The 20,908-nt window shown below is 53.9% G+C and overlaps 2 protein-coding genes across 2 annotated transcripts; one reads left to right on the top strand and one right to left on the bottom strand.

Annotated features, from left to right (window-relative positions):
• The first annotated feature begins 512 nt into the window (after window positions 1–512).
• On the top strand, window positions 513–15,655 carry PIP4K2B (phosphatidylinositol-5-phosphate 4-kinase type 2 beta). Its single transcript, XM_048926542.1, has 10 exons — window positions 513–865; window positions 7,435–7,532; window positions 7,716–7,812; window positions 9,369–9,521; window positions 10,212–10,358; window positions 10,624–10,662; window positions 11,887–12,000; window positions 12,263–12,521; window positions 12,895–12,998; window positions 13,565–15,655. Exons 1-10 carry the CDS (start codon window positions 689–691, stop codon window positions 13,643–13,645), a joined length of 1,269 nt encoding a protein of 422 aa, XP_048782499.1. The 5' UTR covers window positions 513–688; the 3' UTR covers window positions 13,646–15,655.
• Window positions 15,656–17,897: 2,242 nt separating this feature from the next.
• Window positions 17,898–20,826, bottom strand: PSMB3 (proteasome 20S subunit beta 3). Its single transcript, XM_048926548.1, has 6 exons — window positions 20,710–20,826; window positions 20,083–20,267; window positions 19,453–19,560; window positions 18,891–19,068; window positions 18,578–18,672; window positions 17,898–18,024 (listed from the first exon to the last, which is right to left on the bottom strand). The coding sequence occupies exons 1-6, from the start codon at window positions 20,710–20,712 to the stop codon at window positions 17,976–17,978; spliced, it is 618 nt and encodes a 205-aa protein (XP_048782505.1). The 5' UTR covers window positions 20,713–20,826; the 3' UTR covers window positions 17,898–17,975.
• Between the last annotated feature and the right edge of the window lie 82 nt (window positions 20,827–20,908).

Consider the following 20,908-nt stretch of genomic DNA (forward strand, 5'->3'; position numbering starts at 1 on the left):
GCTGCGTGCGGCCGCCGGCTCTGTGCACGGAGCTGCGCGCTGCGGGCCCTTTAAGAGGCGGCAGTGACGTGCTCAGCGGCCCATTCATAATTCCAGGCGCCTCGTCGTTTATTGGCTCGCTCGGAAAGGGGTGTGGCCCGGGCTGCTACGTCACACGGGGTGGGCGAAACCATCTCCGCACAGAGGGGGAGGGAGGTGCCTTTGTTTCCGCTTTCCCTCCCGTTCCGCCCGCCGCTCCAGCCGGTCCCGCTCGCAGCCTTGGCCGCGTTCCGTTTTTTCCCTCCCCTCCGCGCGCTGTGGCGGAGCGAACCGACGCTCGGCGCCGCGCTGCCCTCCCTGCATCCCCCGGCTCTCCCCCGTGGGGCGCGGCCGTGGTACCTCCCCGTCCCCTCCTCCTCCGCCTTCCGCCATCTTGGCGCCTCCTTAGAGCGGCGCCTGAGCGCTCGGCCGGCGGTGGAGCGAACCACCGCAGGGGCGGGGAAAGGGGGGGGAGGGAGGCGGGGACGGAACAACCGCCGCGGGGAGAGCGAGCTGGGAGCGGAGCGGCCGAGCCGGCCCCAGGGGTGACGGAGGCGGCCGGAACCGCTGAGAGCGGAGGGGCGTGCGCCGGGCCGGGCGGTGCCATGCGGAGGCGCTGGTAGGGGAGCGCCGGGGGAGGGGGGCTTTGCGGGGCCGTTCGGAGGCAGCCATGGCCTCGAATTGCGCGGGGGGATCGGCGGCGGGGAGCGGCGGAGCGGCTCTAGGCTCGGCACTCAGCGCCAGCAAAACCAAGACCAAGAAGAAACACTTCGTGTGCCAGAAGGTGAAGCTGTTCCGGGCTTCGGAGCCGCTGCTCAGCGTCCTCATGTGGGGGGCCAACCATACGGTGAGCAGCGGGCGGAACCCCCACCTCACCCCCCCTTTCCCTCCCGTCGGCGCAGAGCCTTCACCCCAGCGCCCTGCCTGCCGCAGGGGCTCGGAGGTGAATCCTCCTCGTCCCCGCTGCCCCTTTCTACCCCCGTCCCATTGCAGCCTTTCCCCCAAGCGCTGCCCCCCGGCACTCCTCTCCCCCGTTTCCCCGATGCCATTTGGGATAACGGCCCTTCCCGTAGGATGCTGTCTGTGGTCCAGGCGTGCATAGCTGGGAGCAGCCCCCCAGGGCACCCCTTATCACCAATCCCTGGTCTTCAATCCTAGGGCCAGATCTTAGTGAGGGGGCTGGGGATGGGCCCTGGGGGAGCGATGTGTCCCACAGCTCCATCCTGTATCATTGGGCCCAATTTGCCCGGCCTTGAGTCGCTTTGACTCCCATCTTTCTGCTGGCTGTGCCACATCTGTGTGTTCCTGAGCTGGTCTGTTTCCCCCCAAAGCCCCAGGATGGAGCGAGGAGCTGCTCTGTGGGAACGGCTCAGCACTGCAGCCCACCTCCATTGGAGCTTCCTAAAATCACCCTTCTCTCTTCCTCTGGAAACCTTTCTTTCCTCCATAGCATAGGCTGGAAGGGCTGCCCTTCCTCTGCGCTCTCTTGGATGTGGGTAAGGATGATGTTCAGGTGGTTAAAATTAAGCAACCTCATCCCTTCCTCAATTAACACACCTTCAGGCTCAAAGGCACTCATTTCTTGGCGGGTGTTTCCTGGATCCCTTTCCTTCTCTGCGTTCAGCTTTTGCAGGAATAAACAACGCTTTGGGAAAACTAGGATTGTATTCCTGGCTTTCCTGATGGCGGAGTGAATCTTTCCTGTGTAGTTCAGCACTGTTGTCTCTCCCAGCCAAAGGATTTTCCCAATTCTTGCTGCTCCTCGCCCAAGAAGCAGGGCAATGAGTTGAACCAGGCTTTGATCAGCGATGCTCTTAGGAGCCCTGAAGAAGCACTGAAGCTGGTAGGGCTTTTCTCTTTCGTTTGTGGCCTCTTAGGGCTGCTGGCTGCCGGCTCGCCCTCTTCTGTGGCTGATGGGGCAGCCTCAAGTCTTTTTTAGGCTCTGGATCAGGGCCTGCAACTTCAGGACTGTTTGGCTGTGAAATATTTCTGCAAGCTGATAGTTCTCCTTGGTAGCTGTGTCCATGCAGATGGTATCGGGTGCACGTTGTGAAGGAGCTGCTGCCAGAAACGAGGACCGTATCCTGGAGGAGCTGGAAAAGGGTGGAGAACATCTCAGCTGTGACCTCCTCCCCCCCGGTGCAGGCAGCAGGGATTCCCCAGCTCCCATTCCTGCAGCTCGGTTTGCAGTGGTGAGCAGCCGAGGGTTGGAGCAGGGCAGGCTGTGAGCCAAACTATTTGTGTTTGCTCAACACACGAGCAGCTGTTCATCCCGATCTGCTCCCAAGAGATGCTGCTGGTGCCCTGCTCCTATGGAAGGTGGGATTGCTTTTTGTTCTTCAAGCAAACTGCTCCGGGCAGCTGATGGGTGTTTTCAGGAGTGCCTTTGAACCTTGTCAGGAATCTGCTGGGGTTGTTTCACGTTTGGTTTCTGGTGCTCAGCCTTCCAAAGAGAAGCAGACGCCGAGGCCGTGGGGAGCGCGCTGCTAACAGCACGATTCCATCAGAAACGCTGGTGGCTGAGATGAACTTTTTCGTGGATAAATGAAACAAACAACCATTTTATGCAATCCACCATCTCTGCTGACTGAAGAAATTCCCCCGGGTCCATTAACAGAGTCTGGCAGCAGCACAGCCCTGCCTTGTGTTTAAACAAGCTTGCTAGCAGCTGGTGCGAGTACAGGCAGCGATGGTCTGGAGAGGATCAGAGCAGTGATGTTAGTGCAGAGCACAGGAACTGCTGTTGGAACACCCATTCGGAGCGTTTCTGTGTGAATTGTGAGTTGGCTCTCTGCTGTCCCAGCGCTCCAGAGCCAATGCTTGAGCTCAGAGCATCACATGGGTGCGGCTGCGGCCGCTGAAACGCGGCGGGACGTGGGTGGTATCACAGCCAAACCTGGAGCTGGAAAGCCGTGCTTGGGGGAGAGGAGCTGGGAGAACTCGTGCAGATGGGATGGAGCGGAGTCACAAGGGTTCACCTTTGGTTTGCGATGTTTTCTTTGAGCTCCGAGCCCGGGATGTGGAACCCGGCGAGCTGGAGACGGCGCCTGGGGAAGCTTTGCCTTGTCTGCTGTTGTCATGGTGCTGGGAGAGGCGGCGCAGCTCCGCGTGGAGCTCCGGTGGCAGAGGGAAGGTCGGGTGGTGCTGGGAGGGAGCAGCCATCTCGGAAGCACCGAGATGAAGGCAGCGCTGTTGTGAGATGCTCGGGAAACCATAGAAACGGTTGTAAGGCGCTGACTGTGCGATGTGCTGGGGTGGAGAGGGCACTGTGCGATGAGCAGGCGGCTGTCTGCAGTGTGACGGTGCTTCTCTGGGGCTGCTGGTCCTGCTGTGCTCTGTGGATGTGCTGGGGATGGCCTTAAAGAAAGCCAGTCCTGCTGAGAAGGGCAGATCTCTGCTGGCACTGTGGGTCTGCCCCGGGGGCTCTGGTTGCTGCCGCAGCTCCTGCTGCTCTCCCAGGACCTGCCTGGTGCCAGGCAGCACAACGTGAAGCTCGTTAGTATTCAAAGGAAAGAGCAGCATTGGGATTTGCAGCACGCTTCTCCCTTCTCCTCAGCCTTGTTTTTGGTGTTGCCATGTTAACTCTAGCCAGAGCAGCATCTGCCACATATCAAATGCTGAAGTGCTATAAATCAGTGCTGGCGCAGGGGATGCAGTCTGTGTTTGGCCTTTCCTGCACTCGTTGTCTGCCCTGGCTCTAATTGACCTCTGGAGAGCACAGCATATGGCACTAATGGTGATGAGCACCGGTGCTAACGATGGAGCCTGCTGCCTCTGAGCTTCCACAGCCTGGGACCTTCTGTTAAAGCCCAACTCCAGGCTCCTTGTGGTGATGGGGATGTGCTGTGCCCCCTGTACCCACACTGTGCTGCCCAGCAGGCTCCAACACACTTTGAAGAGGTGTTTGCTCTCACTCGGGGCTGCTTTTTTCCTCTTATTGCATGCTGGTGTTCCTAGAGCACCCAAAGAAGCTGTTGGCTGCAAGATTCACCCGTGCCCAGCATTGCATGGCGGTTCTGTTAGCTCCCATACTGATTAATCATGCCCTAGTTCATGGAAAATAGTGGCTTTTTTCCCCCCAGCTGTCCTGTGCTGCAAAGCTTTGCTGCAGGTGTGGCTTTGCTCTGTGCTGAAGTGATTTTTTTGCTGTATGTCTGTTACCTGCTGCCCTGGGGCATTGTGAACTTCCACCATTCAGAACGCTCTGAGATGCAGAGCTGGATGGCACCAAGAGGAGCCAAGTAATTTTACTGTAAAGAATCCTGGAGAGCAGATTCTCATGCTCCACCGTTTGGATCTCGTTAGTAAACAAACTGCGTTTTCCCATCAATTTACTGGTGGCAGTTGCTACTTTAAGGCTACAGTCAGGTTCTGAAACAAAATCACACTGCAGCAGCATCCCTGAGTGCGTGTGGTACTGAAATGGGATTGGCTTTGGTGGCACAGGGCATCATAGACAGATCAACCCAGCACTGTGCAGGCCAGAGCTGAGGATGCCCATCGGTTTCTCTGAAATGTGTCGTGGTTTTAAGTCCTCTGAGCTCTGCTGGGAGCCTCTGTGTGTGAGCTGTGTGCGACGTGAGCCTGTCCAGCTTCTGCTTTTGCACTGCCTTGCACAGATGTCCTGTGCGCTGCTGCAGAATGCAGGTGGTGGTGGCACAGTTTGTTCCTTAGCGGTGCTTTCAGCTCAGGGCTGTCTGTGCTGGGGGAACGGAAGGCTCCTGGTGTCGCCAGGCTGCTTTGTAGTTTCTGTGCTCCTCACAGCAGCCTGCAGTGAGGTGATGCTGGTGGGGGTCCGGCTGCTGCTGTCTCTTCCAAGCAAAGAAGCAGACCTGAGCTCTCTGCCCATCCTGAGGGCTGCATCAGCTCCAGAGGGGACCTGCAGAGCTGCAGGTGTGGGCATTGTGCTCCAGCTGAGCAGCTTCTATGGGACACAGGCAATACTGGGCACCTCTCTGCAGGGCACCTTGCTGCGACCTTGCCTCCTGTAGCATAAATACACACAGACACACTCTGCTATTTATAATCTGCCTCTGCCTGGGGAGAAGGTGAGAGAACCAACATGTGCCCGGCGTTGGTTGCTCTGCTCTCTGCTCAGGCTCCACCAGGAGAGGAGCCCTATGGAGCACTGCTGTTCTCTGCTCTCATTTGGGAAAGCAACTCTTTGCATCTGCGGCACCAATCCCTTCCTTCCCCCCATCTCCACCAGCACAGGAATCCCGAAGCATCCAGAAGGCTCCTCTGTCTGCAGCTGGAAGGGGGAGAGGCTTCTGCAGGGGGGATTTCTTTGGCTGTTGTACGTTGGGAAGCATGAGAGCAAGGAGGCGAGGCAGGCTGGTGCTATTTCTGCCTGTCAGGAAGCTTGCAACAGGTACAACATTTGCTTTGAGGTTTCTGCTTTGGCAGAAACGAGGACACGAGGAGACGTCGTGACATCTCACTTTGCTGCCGTCTCCGTCTGAATTTCTGGCAGGGAGGAGAAAAATCTCCAAGCTGCTGTTCCCTCTCTGTCTCAGCACCCTTCCTCCACGCTGGAAGGAGCTGATAACAGCTTGTTTGTGTCTTCCCAGTGCTGAGATGAGGGCTGAGAGTGTGCAGAGCTGTGCTGCCGGGCTTCCCCTGCTGTCTGACAGCAGTAATGGGTGGCTTGGTGCAGAATGAGCTGTTTTCTCTTTCTCCCTTCACCTGGCAGGAGGAGCTCAGTGTGGGGCTGGGGGCTGCCCCCATCGCTCCCACTGCAGCTCCATGCAGCACTGAGGCTGTTGCAGAGCCAGATGCCAGCCTTCCTGCTCCACGCTGACTGCAAGCAAGGGGAGGCCTGTGGCATTATGTTTAATTTCTTTGTAATGCCTGTGGCATTATCCAGAGGTGTGGCATTCTCTGTGCACCCCAAAGCACTTTGTGGCAGCGCTTAATGCTCCTTGGTGCTGCTGCTGGGCAGGGCTCTGCTCTCAGCAGAGCAGGGGCTGCTTTACTTTCCGCTTTATCTGTTGTGTGGGATGGCCGCCTCTGAAAATAGTCATCTTTTCTCTTTGCAGCGTGTGTCTGTGTGTGCCTTTCTGCCCAGTCTGACGTTTGTGAAATCTGCTCTGTTTTCCCATTGGTAACGATGGGGACAGGATGTGAAGAACACCCACCTGTGGAAGGCTCAGCCACGTACCACACAGCTCACCGTGCATCTGCAGAGCCACAACCTCTCCAGCACCTGCACAGAGCAGTGTGTCACACAGCGTGGTTTCCTCATGCCTTCTTGCACCTCCCTGCTGGAAATGAGGCAGCACCTTTGAGTGCATAAGCGTGCAAGAGGAGGAGGATCCCTGAAATAGAGCCCATTTCCTGGGACTGAGCACTCAGGTCCCATCCCCTGGAGGCAGGAAAATGCCCTGTGCTTCCCAGGTGTGCTGGGAGCACCCTGAGCTGCCTGGATTTGGGTGCTGGGGCACAATGCAAGCCTTGCTCCTAGCCAAGCCAAGCTGCTGGCGTGGTTGGCTGCATCCCTGCATCCCCAGGCTGGATGTGGCTCTGGGCGGCCCGGTCTGGTGGCTGGCGACCCTGTGCATAGCAGGGGGGGTTGAAACTAAATGATAATTGTGGTCCTTTGCAACCCAGGCCATTCTGTGAGTCTGTGATCCGTCCAGTGTTACCTGCTTGGTGTGAATGTTGTAACAGAATCACTTTGTAAACGCAGCATGCAGGTCGGGTGGCACTGATCCCTCAGATATCCCTATGAATGAGTGGTGCTGAGGCTGTCCTCAGGAAAGGAATTTCAGACACGTGCTGCCCTGTACCTCCTGGCTGTGCTGTGTGGCCAGGGCAGCCCAGGCACGCGTTCCTCACTGCAGATGCTTCCACTGCTGCAGTGGGAGCTGATCTGTACAGCAGCAGCTGAACCAACATTCGTTCTCCTGTGTTTCTGCAGCCGCCACGTGTGACTGAGGAGCAAAAACAATCTCATGGAGTGACTCATCCCTTTGGGGAAGGTGGGATAAGAGCAGCAGGAGACAGCAAACAGAGGAGCAGTGTCTGCAGGGGAGCCGTGCTGTGCCCCCACGTCTGTGCTGGCTGATGCTGGGCAGCTGAGATGGGCATTGCTGAGAAGTTTGGCTGATGCAGCGTGGGTTTGTTTTAGACAAACCTACAGATGAAGCAATAGCAGCTTTTGTGTCTGTTCTGGGCTGTGTCCTGGGTGATGAGATGGGAGAGCTGGGGGTCCTGCTGTGTGCTGGGCTGAATGAGCTGCTTCTGTGGCTTCAAACCACAGCATTCTCCAGGTTCCTTCAGCACAGCAAGGTGTTCTGAAGGCCTGCTGGGTTGTGTTGCTTCCAGAACTGATTCTGGGGCATTCAGAATCTCTGTAAACTGGTGGTAAATGCAGGGCTGTTTGGCCTTTGTGTCTCAGTTTCCTTTTTCTTGCAGATCAACGAACTCAGCAACGTTCCTGTCCCTGTCATGTTGATGCCTGATGATTTTAAAGCCTACAGTAAGATCAAGGTGGACAATCATCTGTTCAACAAGTAAGTGTGTGCCTCACAGCTTACCTGTAACTGTGCTTCTGTGGGTTGTAGGCACCCAAAGCAGAAGGTGAATTCCTGGAGGGCTGTGCTGGGGGATCCTGCATGGTTAGCAGTGAGGTGTGGGAAGGACATTGATTTCATCAGCTGATCATTGACAAGAATATTTCTCCTGCTTTGCTTTAGGGAAAACTTGCCCAGTCGCTTTAAATTTAAGGAGTATTGTCCTCTGGTGTTCCGAAACCTCCGGGAAAGGTTTGGGATTGATGACCAGGATTACCAGGTACCTTTTTTTTTTCTTTCCCTGCTGTCCTGACTCGTTTCTCTGTGATAGAATAACCAACGTGGGGGAGAAACTGCAACACTGGCAGTTTTTGGTGGTTTTTAAGGGCTTATGATCATGGTGTGGATGGGTTTCCCATCGTTGTGAGGGCTCCCAGCAGTGGGATGGATCTCTCTGGGCCAAGCAGTGGGCAATTGCAGGGTGAAAAGGTAAGAGCTCAGTCTGGGCATGGGATAGGAGGCAGCAGATGGCTGCAGGCAGGCAGGAACTGGAGGGTAACGCTGATCTGGTCCTGCATAGCGTGAGGAGCAGCCGTGCAGCACCTGCATCCTTTCCTCCACCCCTTCTCCCCAGACCAAGGGGGTGCAGGATTGCTTCTCCCACCTTGAGCAGAGCTGTGTGACTGTTGGAAGTGCCTAGCTAGAGCAGAAAGCAGGAAACATTCACCAAGCTGAATTCAGGTGGGTAAAATGTGGCGGCTGGAGCGGGAGCCGAGCCAGGATGCTGAACATAACACCCAGCACTGGAGGAGGTGGGGATGACAGGAAGGGAATTAAGTAAACCTGTGAGTTTGGTAACGTCCATATGTGGTCGCAATTTCTGCTTCCCATCTCCGCTCCAAGAAATGCTCTGTGGTTTTGAGGTGAGGGGTGATTAAACCGTGCAGCTCAGGCTCGTTTGCAAATGTCAGCGAGCAGTGAGGTTTCTTTTGTTTGCTTTTATTTTCCTGATGGTTTCTAAAGCCGTTGGCAGGAGCAGAGTTGTTCCCCTGCTTCATTAAAGTTTTAAAGGCTTTAAATGCTTCCTTCTGAAAGGAAAGCTCTCTGTTTGCTCGCAGCACTGTGTGGTAAATCTCTCTTTGCAGCAGGCTGTGCTCGCCTGCGTGTCTGCAGCAGAGCAGGCTCCCTCTGGTGTCCACTGCACAGAGAACCCAAGGGTGGGAGGAACAGAGCCACAGCCAGCTATAAAACACATCACAGGATGCACTGCCCAGCCCTGGCACCCTGAAAAGGGCATCCACCCCGAGCTGAAGGCTGCTGTTAGATGTTGGTGCTGTTGTGTTTCAGAGCTCAGCTCCCCCCGTCTGCTTGCAAGCAGGACATGGTTAGAGCCTGTGCTGATGGGTGACAGAATGGCTTCTGGATGGGTGCAGGTGATGGAGGTGCTGGAGTTGGGAGCTTGGGATTTTGCAGCGGTGCTGTGGTTGGGATGAGAAGCTGCAGTGTTTTGTTGCTAAGGGTGGAGATGGGGATGTAAAGGCGGTTGCTGCCGAGCAGTTCGTGGTCACTTCTCATCTGATTGGGCTGAAGGTGGATTTTGTTTTTGGGATGTCCTGTAAAGAATTCCTAAACACAGGAAATGTTGCGGGTTTACGTGCATGACTGTTTTCACTCATTTTGTTCTGGTTTTATTTAACCCTTGGTCTTTGGGCTCTTCTGACAGAGCCAGGAGGTGCTCCTGAGCACCCAGCTGCTTTCTGACACCGCTCTGCTTCCTTCTCAATGAGCTGGCAGCTCCTGCCTCTCCTCCCCACGATTTTATTCTGTTTCCCTCAGAACTCGGTGACACGAAGTGCCCCAGTGAACAGCGACAGCCAGGGCCGATGTGGGGCCCGGTTCCTCACCACCTACGACAGGAGGTTTGTCATTAAGGCCGTGTCGAGTGAGGATGTAGCAGAGATGCACAACATCTTAAAGAAGTACCACCAGGTACGGTGAGTCTGCAGCCCTGCAGGGAGCTTTGGAGCACCCTGTGATGTGCTGGGGAGCTGTGGCAGAGCTCGCAGATAGAAAGCAGTGTTCTGTAGCACCTGAGAGCCTACGAGGGCTCCTTCACACTGCTGAGTCCTTCACTGCTCACCCTTACAGCAATGAATTATGGATTGCTGTTATCTGAGACCTGCAAACGCGATGCTAATTCATTGCTTTGGATTAGACTTTGTGAAGGGACCAGGGGAAGGACAGAGCTGCTTGCAGCAAGGAAGAGGAGGCAGGTGACACAGCTGGAAGCGTTCTGCTGTTGTCTGTGGTATCTTCCAGTCCATCTGCACTTTATTTCCATGTAACCAAAGAGGGGATGTTAGATGCTGCCAGCAGCAGGCTCACACTTCTGTGATCAGGTGGTGGGAGGGCACGCTTGGCCTATCACAGCAGGCTGGGCCTGCACACAACGAGATGCTCTGTCTCAGCTGAGGGCTGTAAACATCTTACAGTGCCCCAGCTTGCTGTTCTGCAGCTGCAGAGAGCCATTTGCAAGCCTCCTTTCCTTTCTCATCAGTGTCAGATGGCTGGAACTGGAAGCTTCCCTATCAGCTTCTTGCTGAGCTTGTGTTCCACCAGCGATGGGTGTTGTGTGACAGTGCTGTCTTTCTCTGCCCTTCCCTTCCTGCTTCCCTGCAGTTCATAGTGGAGTGCCATGGGAACACCCTTCTGCCCCAGTTCCTCGGCATGTACCGGCTCACCGTGGATGGAGTGGAAACCTACATGGTGGTTACCAGAAACGTGTTCAGCCACAGGCTGACAGTGCACCGAAAATACGACCTGAAGGTGAGGCTGGGAGCAGAGTGCCCTGCAGGGTGAGGGCTGGTCTCTGTAACCCCTGTGTGAGAGGGTCCTGGGCTTTGCTCCTTTGTTCAGGGAGTCGGGTTTTGGGGGCTTTGTGTGGGACTTAAGATTCAAATGTGATTCTGTTCCTCTATCCCAAGTGGTCTGCACTGCACCAGGGAGGTCTGTGACTGTCTGAGGCATGAATTATGTGGTTTCCATCAGTTCCTTGGGAATGCAGCAATGTTCTCTTCCTTCTTTTTGCTAGGGCTCAACAGTGTCCAGGGAAGCAAGCGATAAGGAGAAGGTATGGACCACCCCTTCCTCCTGCCTTTGGGGAGCAGATGGGATCCAGCTGACCTCCCTCTTCCAAAGGGGTTCAGAGCAGGGGAAACAAAGCAGGCCCTGCATGGTACACTGCTCCTGTCCCACCCGCCAGGCTGCTCCCAGTAATGTACAGGAAGAGGTGGTGCTCTGAGACATTGACACTGCCAGGAGAGGAGGGGAAACCTCTTGGGACACAAATCCACACGTAGCAAAGCCCACATTTGTGCAATACACCCCCAGCGTGTCAAACTGAGTCAGGTCAGCAGTTTGCTTTTGCAACAGCTGCTTCTATAAACCAGACCAACTCCTCTCGGATTCTTGGCACGTCTCAGCGTGTTTGTAAATTTGGGTTCTGTTGCCACGAGGGGAGCTTAAAACTGGGAGTTCTGCCCCTGCAAAACCTCAGCTCTGAGGTTGTCGTGAAAAGTCCTGTTGAATTCGCACCTTTTTGCACGTGAGCTTTGCAGGTTTGAGGCCACAGAGTGAAGTTCCACAGCAGCTCACCCTGAAATTAATCCCTGGCACGAGCAAAGGAAGTTCCGTTTGCACCAAAAGCTCTGGCATTGAGGCACAGCTTCGTGGTGCCCAAACGTCCCTGGCTCGCTGCCTGTTTAGTCTCCAGCTTTTTCTGTGTATGCAGTTTGTCCCAGGCCATTCATATTAGATCTATATAAAGCCACCACGCTCATATATCATCCTAAGAGCAAAATAATTGAACTCCCAGTTGCACAGAAGGGTTGTGCATTCTCCCGTATCCCTCAGGGGTCCGCTGCAGACAAATTCCTTCAAACAGCAGTTTTTTGGGTTTGTTTTTCCTCGAGTCTTTTGGGAAAGAAGAGTTTTGTTTTCAATTCTCCCGACCCCAGGCAGAAACCAACAGGATGCATTTCTATTCTGGGAGCTGGTTGGGCCGGAGCCCAGCTGCCAAGCATTCAGCCTGCAGCACTTCTTCCCAGCAGTCCTTAAAGTTGAGCTGTTCTCAGGGTATGAAGGGAAGCACAGAGGTACACAGACTCATTGACAAACGTTGTGCTCTGCCTGCTGCCATTTCCTAATTAGTGGATGGGATGAGGCCTTATGAACAGGCAGGGGATTCCGGTGCTGCCCCACGCTGAGCAATGGTTGTATTGCTGAAGGAGCAGCGTGCAGCCTGGCCTCGAGGGGTCCAGGTTTGGGAATCTGACAGAGGATTTTTTTGTTCCAGGCCAAGGATTTGCCGACATTCAAGGACAACGACTTCTTAAATGAGGGACAGAAGCTGCATGTTGGGGAAGAGAGCAAAAAGAACTTCCTGGAGAAGCTGAAGCGGGACGTGGAGGTAGAGAACCCTGGGGGGTGGCTTTTATTCTGGCTGTGCCTCATAACTGAGTGCTCCCTGTGCACAGAGGTCAGCAGTGGGCAGAAGGCACACAGATGTGGTCAGGATTTTACCCTTGGCTGAGGGCACAGCTCCCACATGGGTTCTGTGGGGACTAACATGGGTTTAAATGCCGTGTTCCCTTAGGGGGATACCAGGAGAGCAGGGCAGGATTTGTGATCTTGCACGGCTTCCATGACTCTCACTCATCTCTTCCTCCCAGTTCTTAGCTCAGCTGAAGATCATGGACTACAGCCTGCTGGTTGGGATCCACGATGTTGACCGAGCAGAGCAGGAAGAGATGGAAGTGGAGGATCGGGCAGAGGATGAGGAGTGTGAGAATGATGGCCTCGGAGGGAACCCCATCTCCTCGTATGGAACCCCCCCAGACAGCCCTGGCAATCTCCTCAATTACCCTCGCTTCTTTGGGCCTGGAGAGTTTGATCCCTCTGTTGATGTCTATGCCATGAAAAGCCACGACAGTGAGTATTGTGGGATGTTGCCTTGAAGGTGTGGGGGGCAGAGGAGGCATCCTGTGGACTGTGTGAGCTATAGGGAGCGGAGGACTGTCCATAGAGAGAAAGAAACTCTCCCAAATGTCTCTCCTGTGCTGTCCCTGTCTGCAGGTGGTGTGAGTTTGAATGTTGGAAGTGATGTTTTAGGAGCAGCACAGCGTTCAGAGTGCGTGTGTGGATCTCTGGTGTGCAGTTTATTCCTCTCTGCCCTTCCTGAGCTCCCCCTGCCTTGCTTTCTCTGCTGTTTGCATTAAAGCAGATCTGCTGTTTCTCAAGGAAGGGATGTAACTGGGCTTTGCTGACAGCTCAGGGTGTGCTAGCAACTCTCTTGCCTTGCTAGGTGCCCCCAAGAAGGAAGTGTACTTCATGGCCATTATAGACATCCTTACACCGTATGATGCAAAGAAGAAAGCTGCACACGCTGCCAAAACAGTGAAACATGGGGTAAGCAGCCTGATTCCTGCAGGGAGGATGGGCTTTGGGGCTTCTGCTTTGCCTGCATGCCTGTCTGTGTGCATTTTGTGCCAGTCTGGACGTTGTCCAGTGATCCCACATCCAAGAGCAGCCGTTCCCTCACTCACCCGAGTTCCCTGTGTGGCAGCAGCAGCCCGGTGGGGCAGGAATGCTCGGGGTGCAGGCAGGCGTGATGCCTTCCTGCTGCCAGACCTGTTCCCAAACTTCTCTGAACTTCCCAAAAGAGCTCCAAAAAATCCCAATTCATTGGGACGTGGAGTTTCCTCTCTCTTTCCGCATCTCTGACCCATAAGAGAGCAGCTCCAAAGCTCTGACTCAGTAGCCTGCAGGAGAACGCAGCTGCAGCTAAAACCATTTTCCTCAGGGATCTTTCCAGCCCTCTGCAGCTGTTGGCTTTTCCTAGAACTTGCAGGTTCTGTTGTGGGTCTCTCCCAGCGGTGCTCCCTGCTGTCCTCCCTCCTCCTCCTGCTGTGCACGGCTGTGAGCTCTGCATGCAGGGAGGCTGTTGTGATTCATCTCTCATCTCTGCCTTGCAGGCTGGGGCAGAGATCTCCACCGTGAACCCGGAGCAATACTCCAAACGCTTCAATGAGTTCATGTCCAATATCCTGACATAGTCATCTTCAGCCTTCAGAGGAACGCGAGGAGAAGAGGGGCTGCTTCCCAGAGGAGAACGCAGCCTGTGACACTAAAACAGACTCTGTAGCAGCATGTGGGGTGTGTGAGTGAGTGAGTGAGTGAGTGGCACTGCGTGACTTCAGAGACAACGTATTTTCAGTGCACCCCTCCGACAGCCCACATCGGCCAGGTGGGAGAAAAGGGGGGAAGAAGGGGGGGGGGGGGGTTTGTTACAGAAGTGCCCAGACATCAATTTGAGGGCTTTTTAAAACAAGAAAAGTGCATTGTTGCCAGCACTGCTCTTCCTGACGGTGTTTCCTCCTCTCTGACCAAGGGACTCCCAGGGATGTGACATGAGGCGCTGCGCCTGGGGGTCACTCGAGCTCAGCTTTACTTCAGAGTAAAGCAGTGCCTGATGCCACAAACTCCTTTTTTTTTTTTTTAATTAATTAATTACCATCGAATTGTCTTTGCAAGAATGACCTCCAAGCCCTTTTACTTCCCTCGCTCTAAGAATTGGAAGGAAAATCGCTCGCCGTCTGGAGGATGGAAAATATGACACTGATAAGGAGGAGTCGCTGAACTTTAGGTGAATTCAGACTGGGACACTTTATATCTTTTGGTTAATTTAAGTAACAAAAATATGTTGGTTGTTGTTTTTTGTGTTTTTTTTTTTTCTTTTGTATCTGCACTCGATTTACAAGAAAGATGAGGGAAATGAACATCTACCAAAGATGATCACTAAGAGAGGGCTTTGCTCCCGGAGCCTAAAAAAGCAATGTGAGAAGCATTAAGAGACACTGAACACCATCGGATGGCGATGTGCTCAGACCCAGAGTGCTGCACCATCGGCCAGCTGTGAAGATGATGTGAAAGGACAAAAAAGCAAAGCTGTGTCCCTGTAGGTGTGGGACAACACCTGACTGCCTGGAACCTTTCCCCACGCGCCGCAGTTGGGAGTTGCTGTGTCTCTTTGGTTCGTAGCTTCGTGTCTGCAGTTCAGTGTTCATCCAGCTAACGTTGTGTCTTCCTCATTCGCTCGGTCTGCAGCAGGCATGCTTGGATTTGCTTCCTGATGGAGGGTTGTGGGTTTGTTTTTTGCCATGGTGATGTGATTGTGCCCGGAGCTGTGGCTGTGTGCTCCTCTCTGAGCAGTATGGAAGGATGGGAATACATCCCCCACTCCCCCCCTTTTCCCCCCCTAAACTCCAGCCAGGCTTTGAGGCTTCTGTGGGCTCCATTCTCAGCACTGCACGACGCTGATGGACCTTTGGGTTCCTTCCTTCGTTTTCTTTCTCAGCAGGATTCGGCGTCTTGAACAAAACTCGCCGTCGCGACGCGTTGCTTATCTGCCTTGAACTGTTTTCACAAATGCCTTTGTTTTGGGATGAAGCTCTTTGGGCTGCCTGCCCCGTGCTGTAACACCCTGCAGGGCTCACTCCTTTTGGGGGATCTCTGGTGCTCATTGCATCCCAGCTGTGTCCCCGTGGGCTCCTGGCTCTGGTATGGGATGCGGGATCCGGGCAGTTCTTGTGATGCAGTCTGAGTGCCACCACTCTCAGCTTGGAAGGGGACACAAGGGCCTCGAGCTTCAGCCCATAGAGGCACGCTGTAAATAGGGCACTCACAGAGTCAGAAATGACCATCGGGGGGTCACAGAGGGACGCAGACCTTTGTGGCCATTTGTGGGGCAGCCTCAGAACGAGAGAGAACGCTTTCAAAAGGGAGGATGGGGGGCCGTGCTGTGGGCGTTCTGTTGGTTGCTGAGCTCTTTGCAAGCAAGAAAATAAGCACTTAACGTTTACTATCCCTTAAGAATTTGACACCCATTGCTTTTTATTCTGGATGGTTTGAAGAATCTGCATTGGAGCCGCAGCTTTGGCCCAGGGAGCTCTGCTGGGCCGCGAGCCGCCTCCTTTTAAACCGATCATCTTTAAATCGTGTATTTATAAAATAATAATAATAATAATAATATAAAAGGAGAGGAGAGGGTTGGGGGGATGGGGGGAAGGAAGGGGGGGGGGGTCTGTGAGCTGCAGGCGCTGAGCTGTGCTGCTCCTCTCCAGCAAAACTCGTGCTGGGACTGAACTGGAGGGCCGTGGCTCAGCCCGCTTCCCCAGCTCTGCCCCTTGTCGAGTTGCCATGCTGTGTGTCCTGCAGTAAGGAAATGCCATTTTCTCCCTTAATGCTGTGTTACCCAGGTGTGTAACTTCGTTTAACGTGAGCGTTTTGTACATTGTTTACATTGGGGGAGGTAGCGTTGTGTTCAAGATGCTAATTTTCGTTTCGAGACAGTATTTTTCTTACCAGAACAAGAAGGTGAAGCTGCAAATATTTTGTTTTTAAAAGGGACTTTGGGTTTTTGTTTGTTCTTTTTGTTTTTAAATCTTATTTTAGGTCACTATTCTTATTACTTTTTTTTTTTTAACTCAAGTATTTAAGAAAGCCTAGCCCGTTCCATTCTGGTTTTACAGCTGCTCGTGCTCGTTTGTTGTCTGTTGCTGGTGTGAGTTTAGTTGTAGTGTGCTGGATGTAGGTAGCTGTGTCTGTAGATGTGCCCCACAGAGTGCAGGGTGGGCTGGGGGTGGTCCTGCAGGGTGGGCTCTCAGAGTGTGGCTCTGATGCTGTTGAAATGTGAGCACTGAAATCTGCTTTGGGTTGCCTAAAAGAGAGGCCCTGGGGCAAAAGGGAGAGGGAAGGCAGAGCGCAGCAGCAGGGCATGGCTGAGTGCTGTGCTGCCCGGTTGGTGCAATAGAAGATGCTCAAGAATAGGATGGGTCACCCAAAAGTGGGGGCTGGGAGGGGGGGGGGAAGCAGGGAGCACCCACCTGTGGGTCTGCCCCAGGGATCAGCTTGATGGTGGCAATGCAGGAGCCGTCGGTGGGAGCTCAGTTCTTGCTGCAGGGAGCAGAATGCTCCTCCCTTCTCGTCTCAGAGGACCCAGTGTTCTTTACAAAGGCCACGATTGTGAAGTTCCTCACGTGGAACTCGGCGTGGTTCTTCGCTTCTGCTTCCCTGCATTCCTGTGCTCCCCCCACGCTGGAGGATCCTGGCTTCCAGCTGCTGTGCCATGAGCAGCAGGAGCACTGAAGCACTCGAGTTGTACTTTGTGAGCTGGGAGAAGAGCCTGCATCCCCAGCTGTGAGCTCTGACGGTGGTTCAGTGGCTGCAGGCTGTGTTCAATAGGGATTGTCTTCATCTCAGAACAGCTGCCTCCATCCCGTGACTGCCATGCAGTCTTTAGAGGCCTCCCTTCGAGCTGCAGAGCTCTGAGTCCCACCCCGAGGTGGCACAAACCCTTCAGCAGTGTGCAAAGCCTCGGTTTGTGACACCGTGCAACCGATCTGAGATGGATCGCTGGTACAGCAGCACCTCCTCCCCTCCCCAGCACCGTTTCAGGTTCGCTGTCACCTTGCCCTACTCCTGCAGAGCTGCTCTCCGCATCTCCATCAGCCACTGCTGATTCTCCTTGCTCTTTTCCTGTGGGACAGCAATGGCAAAGCACAGGGAACCAACTTCTGCTCATCGTTGCTGAGGGTGGTTTTGGTTTTCATCGCTCGCACCCTGCGCTGCTCCTCGCTCAGCTGCACGAAGCAAAGGGCAGCAGATCGAGTTGTGGCAAGGGGGTGCAAAACACAGGTCTGAGAGGGGGTGAGCAGGGCCAATCAGTGCAACCGAAATCAAATGTGAATAAATGAAGTTTGAGACTAAACAAAACAAACAAAAAATAATAATAACGTGTTCTGGGTTTTTTTTTCACTGCTGTTTTTTAAATAGGAATTTGAAGTCCTCTGTGCTTGTCTGTTTGCTAGGAGCAGTTTGAGACACTGTTACTGTTTTGAAATGCATGCATGTTACGAGATGAGTCTCCAAGCAGAGAAAAATAAAATCAAAACTTTGTGTACGTGTTGTTCTTCCTTGCTGGCCTCTTCAGCGCGTTCTGCTGCCCAGCTGGTGTTGCAGGGGATGTTTGGTCATCTTCAGTGCTGGATTAACCACAACTGGAGCAGAGCTTTAACCACAGCTAGAGCAGAGCTCTGTGCTACTAAGGCCTGGTTCTGCCATGTGCTGCACGTGAGAACCACTCAGAGCTGGCAGGAGGAGATGCTGCTGATGCTCACATACAGGTGGATGATGAGCAGAGGTGGCTTAAAGAGAGATAAGCTCTGCTGGTGTGTGAAACCTGAGCTCCTTCTGCTAGCTTTACAGAGAAGAACTGAATCCCGCTGTTAGGGCTCAAGCAAAGGAAAGTTCACTACAATGGAGAGCTTTATTTTAAAAAACTTGCACATAATCTGAGCTGAGAGACACAGGAACAGCTGTGCTGCATTAGTCCATGCGTGCCTTCAGAGTCCGGGTGGTGATCTTGTCTTTTTCACTAAAGAGAGAGACAGAGAAAACTATTAGCTATTACTATTCTCCTCACAAGGTGCAGCGTGCAATGCAGAATCATGAAAGGTGGCTGTCAGAGCTCAGCAACCCCCCTCCTCCTGCTGCTGTGTCCCAGGGGAGCTGAGCAGGCTCAGTCAGCAGCAATGCTTGGGAACAGTGCTGGGCAGCAGCAGCACAAGCAAAATAAGCTGCATCTGATGAGAGTCTGACTGCAGTCAGAAAGCTAACCCTGCATCCTGCTGTGGCAAAGAGCATTCTCTTGCTCAGTGCTGCTTCCACTGAAGGGATCATGCTGCCAAACACTGATGGGAATGCTGTGAGAGAATCCACACGCAGTGAGAGTTGAACTCTAGAGTTAACTGCTGCAGTTGTAGCAACAGCAAGCATACGTGGGAAATAACTAACTACTTAGTAATGCTTTCTGCTCTAAGAGTAGAAAAGGAACAAGACTGGAGACAGCTGGGAAGCCAATCCCTCAACTGATTTTAGCCCCCAGGCTGGGAAACTCGTGTTCAGAAGGGAAAGAAAGCAGCACTCACATTATGTGCACTACTACCCCCATGCCAGACAGGGCATCTCTGTCCACTGCATTCAACATGGCCTGCGAGATCGTTTCAAAGAGGTGATCGGGTTCCTGAAGAAGAGAAGCTGTTTTAGTTGGTCTAAGAACTGGATGTCGAGCCACCAGATTTTGTCAACACCCCCAAAACACCATCGAGATGCTGCTGTGAGCCTTTATGCTCCCGTCTCATCCAAGGACGGAGCTGCTCAGCCAACCTTCTCCCTGCTTCCCCAGCTAACAGCAGGAGGCAGAACCCCAGGATCCAGGCAGAACCTGCTTGCCTCACTCACCATATCGGGCTCCCAGAGGGACTCACACATGCCATACATCTGCTCTGAGCAGGTGCCGCTGACCACAAAGTCCTCAGTTATCATGGGGCAGCCAATCAGGTCCAGGGAGCAGATGAAAGGTTCGTGTGTTATGGGGTCCAGGCCAGCGATGACCGGTTCTGTGTAATAAGGTCCAAACCTGGGAAGAAAAACAGAGTTCAAAACAGTCCGACCACTTGGAAGAGGCTCCCAGTCACATGTGAACGTCCATACAAGGAAAATATCCCACAGGCACTCCTGGTGGTGGACCCTTCAGATTGATCTAGAAGCATCCCCCAGCTGTTTTAACGTGGCAAAGTGAATAAAATTTTACTGCTAAGTGGAGTATTTTAACAAAATTCATTATTATCTGGCAAGCAATCTGAAGATAACATTGTCAATAAATGAATGTTTCCTTTCTCCCCATGTCAAAACAAGCCTTTATAAGGAGCCTTCCCCAGCCTCCCAGCTCTCTAGAATCAGACAAACTCCATCAGCTGCACCCTTTGCCAACACACAAACAGCACTCAGTAGTTTGAGTTACCGTCTCTCGTAGAGCAGATTGGAAACCATGCTCATAAAAGTCTGCGGTTTGATCTGCCTCCCTTCCTTCAGCTCATAGAGGTTCAGCCTGAACTTCAGCCTCTGGGCTCTGCAAGAAGAGAGGACCATCAGCATTAAGGCCCAAGCAGGTTCCTTTTGCTTTCATCTTCACCAGGCCTGAGCTGCTCACAGAGATACCAGCTGCTCCCAATGCGTGCCTGAGGCAGGCAGGAACCCCAGGTGCAATTCCCTTTTATACTTGAAGTTATTCATCCCTAGCAGCAACGAGGTCTTAAATCACACGCTGTTTTACTTTTAAAATAAAGAATCCACTCCTGTATGGCAAACATAAGCAGGAGTTTTATAAACACAAGTAATCAAAAATCAGGGAAACATTCCAGCACATACATGTGAGGTCAGAAGTGAGCACAGCGTGAACCAAACTCGACTCTTTCAATTTGTCTCAGAACAACCCAAAAAAACCCTGTGAAGGGAGACCAGAGGGGTGCTGGTGCCACTTGTTACGCTCCTCAATTTATGCACGTGGCACAGGCTGCCATTGGTGTCCATGCAAATAAAAACCTCTCCCAGGCTCAGCATGGGGACACGCAGCTGGGACAGCACCACTTACACCGTCTGCACGTCCGTGGCCAGACCTGCCAGCCCAATGTACAGCCTTTCTCCCATAGGGAAAATCTTCTGGAAGTCCGTGGTGACCATCTGTGCCTGGATCCCAAAGCGACGGTCGGCAGCGATGGCCACGCAGTTCTTCCCCCTCATGGCCATCACGGCCCCACCGTTATATGACATAATCGACTGCAAGAGAAAGCAGCAGGTACAGCAGGGGGGCACAGCCCCACACATCCCATCTCCCAGCCTCACAGGGACCTCTCAACTCCACTCCCAGCCTCCCCCAACCTTTCCCCCTTCCCTCCCCCCAGTCCTGCTCCCCCCCCAGTCCCACAGGGACCATTCAACCCTGCCTCCCCCCCTCTCCTCCCCCCATCTCCCAGTCCCACAGGGAACCCCCCGACCCCTTCCCCCCCAACCCCTTTCCCCCCTTCTTCTCCTTTCCTCCCCCCCCCCCCTCCCCCCATCTCCCAGCCCCCTAGGGATCTCCCAGCCCTGCCCCGCACCCCAGTTCTGGCTTGGAAGCCGCTGCCTCCCCCCCCCCCCAGCTCCCACCGGCGGCTTCTCGCTTAGCCGTGGCTCCGCAGGCCCCGGTCCCAACCCCGATGTGCCCCGGCCCGGCACTCACCATGATGCCGGCTGTACAGACAAACCCTGCGCCGCTGCTCCGCTTTCGGCCTCGGCCTCAACCCCGCCGCTCCGCTGTCCCGCCCCTCTCCTCCTCCCATTGGCCACCGCCGCGCTCTTCCGGTCAGTCCGCCGCTCGCTATTGGTGGACTGTCCCGCTGGGAGGCAGAGCCTGACTGGCTGCTACCATAGAGGAGGAG

The sequence above is a fragment of the Lagopus muta genome, chromosome 25 (genome assembly GCF_023343835.1).
Source record: "Lagopus muta isolate bLagMut1 chromosome 25, bLagMut1 primary, whole genome shotgun sequence".
NCBI lineage: Eukaryota > Metazoa > Chordata > Aves > Galliformes > Phasianidae > Lagopus > Lagopus muta.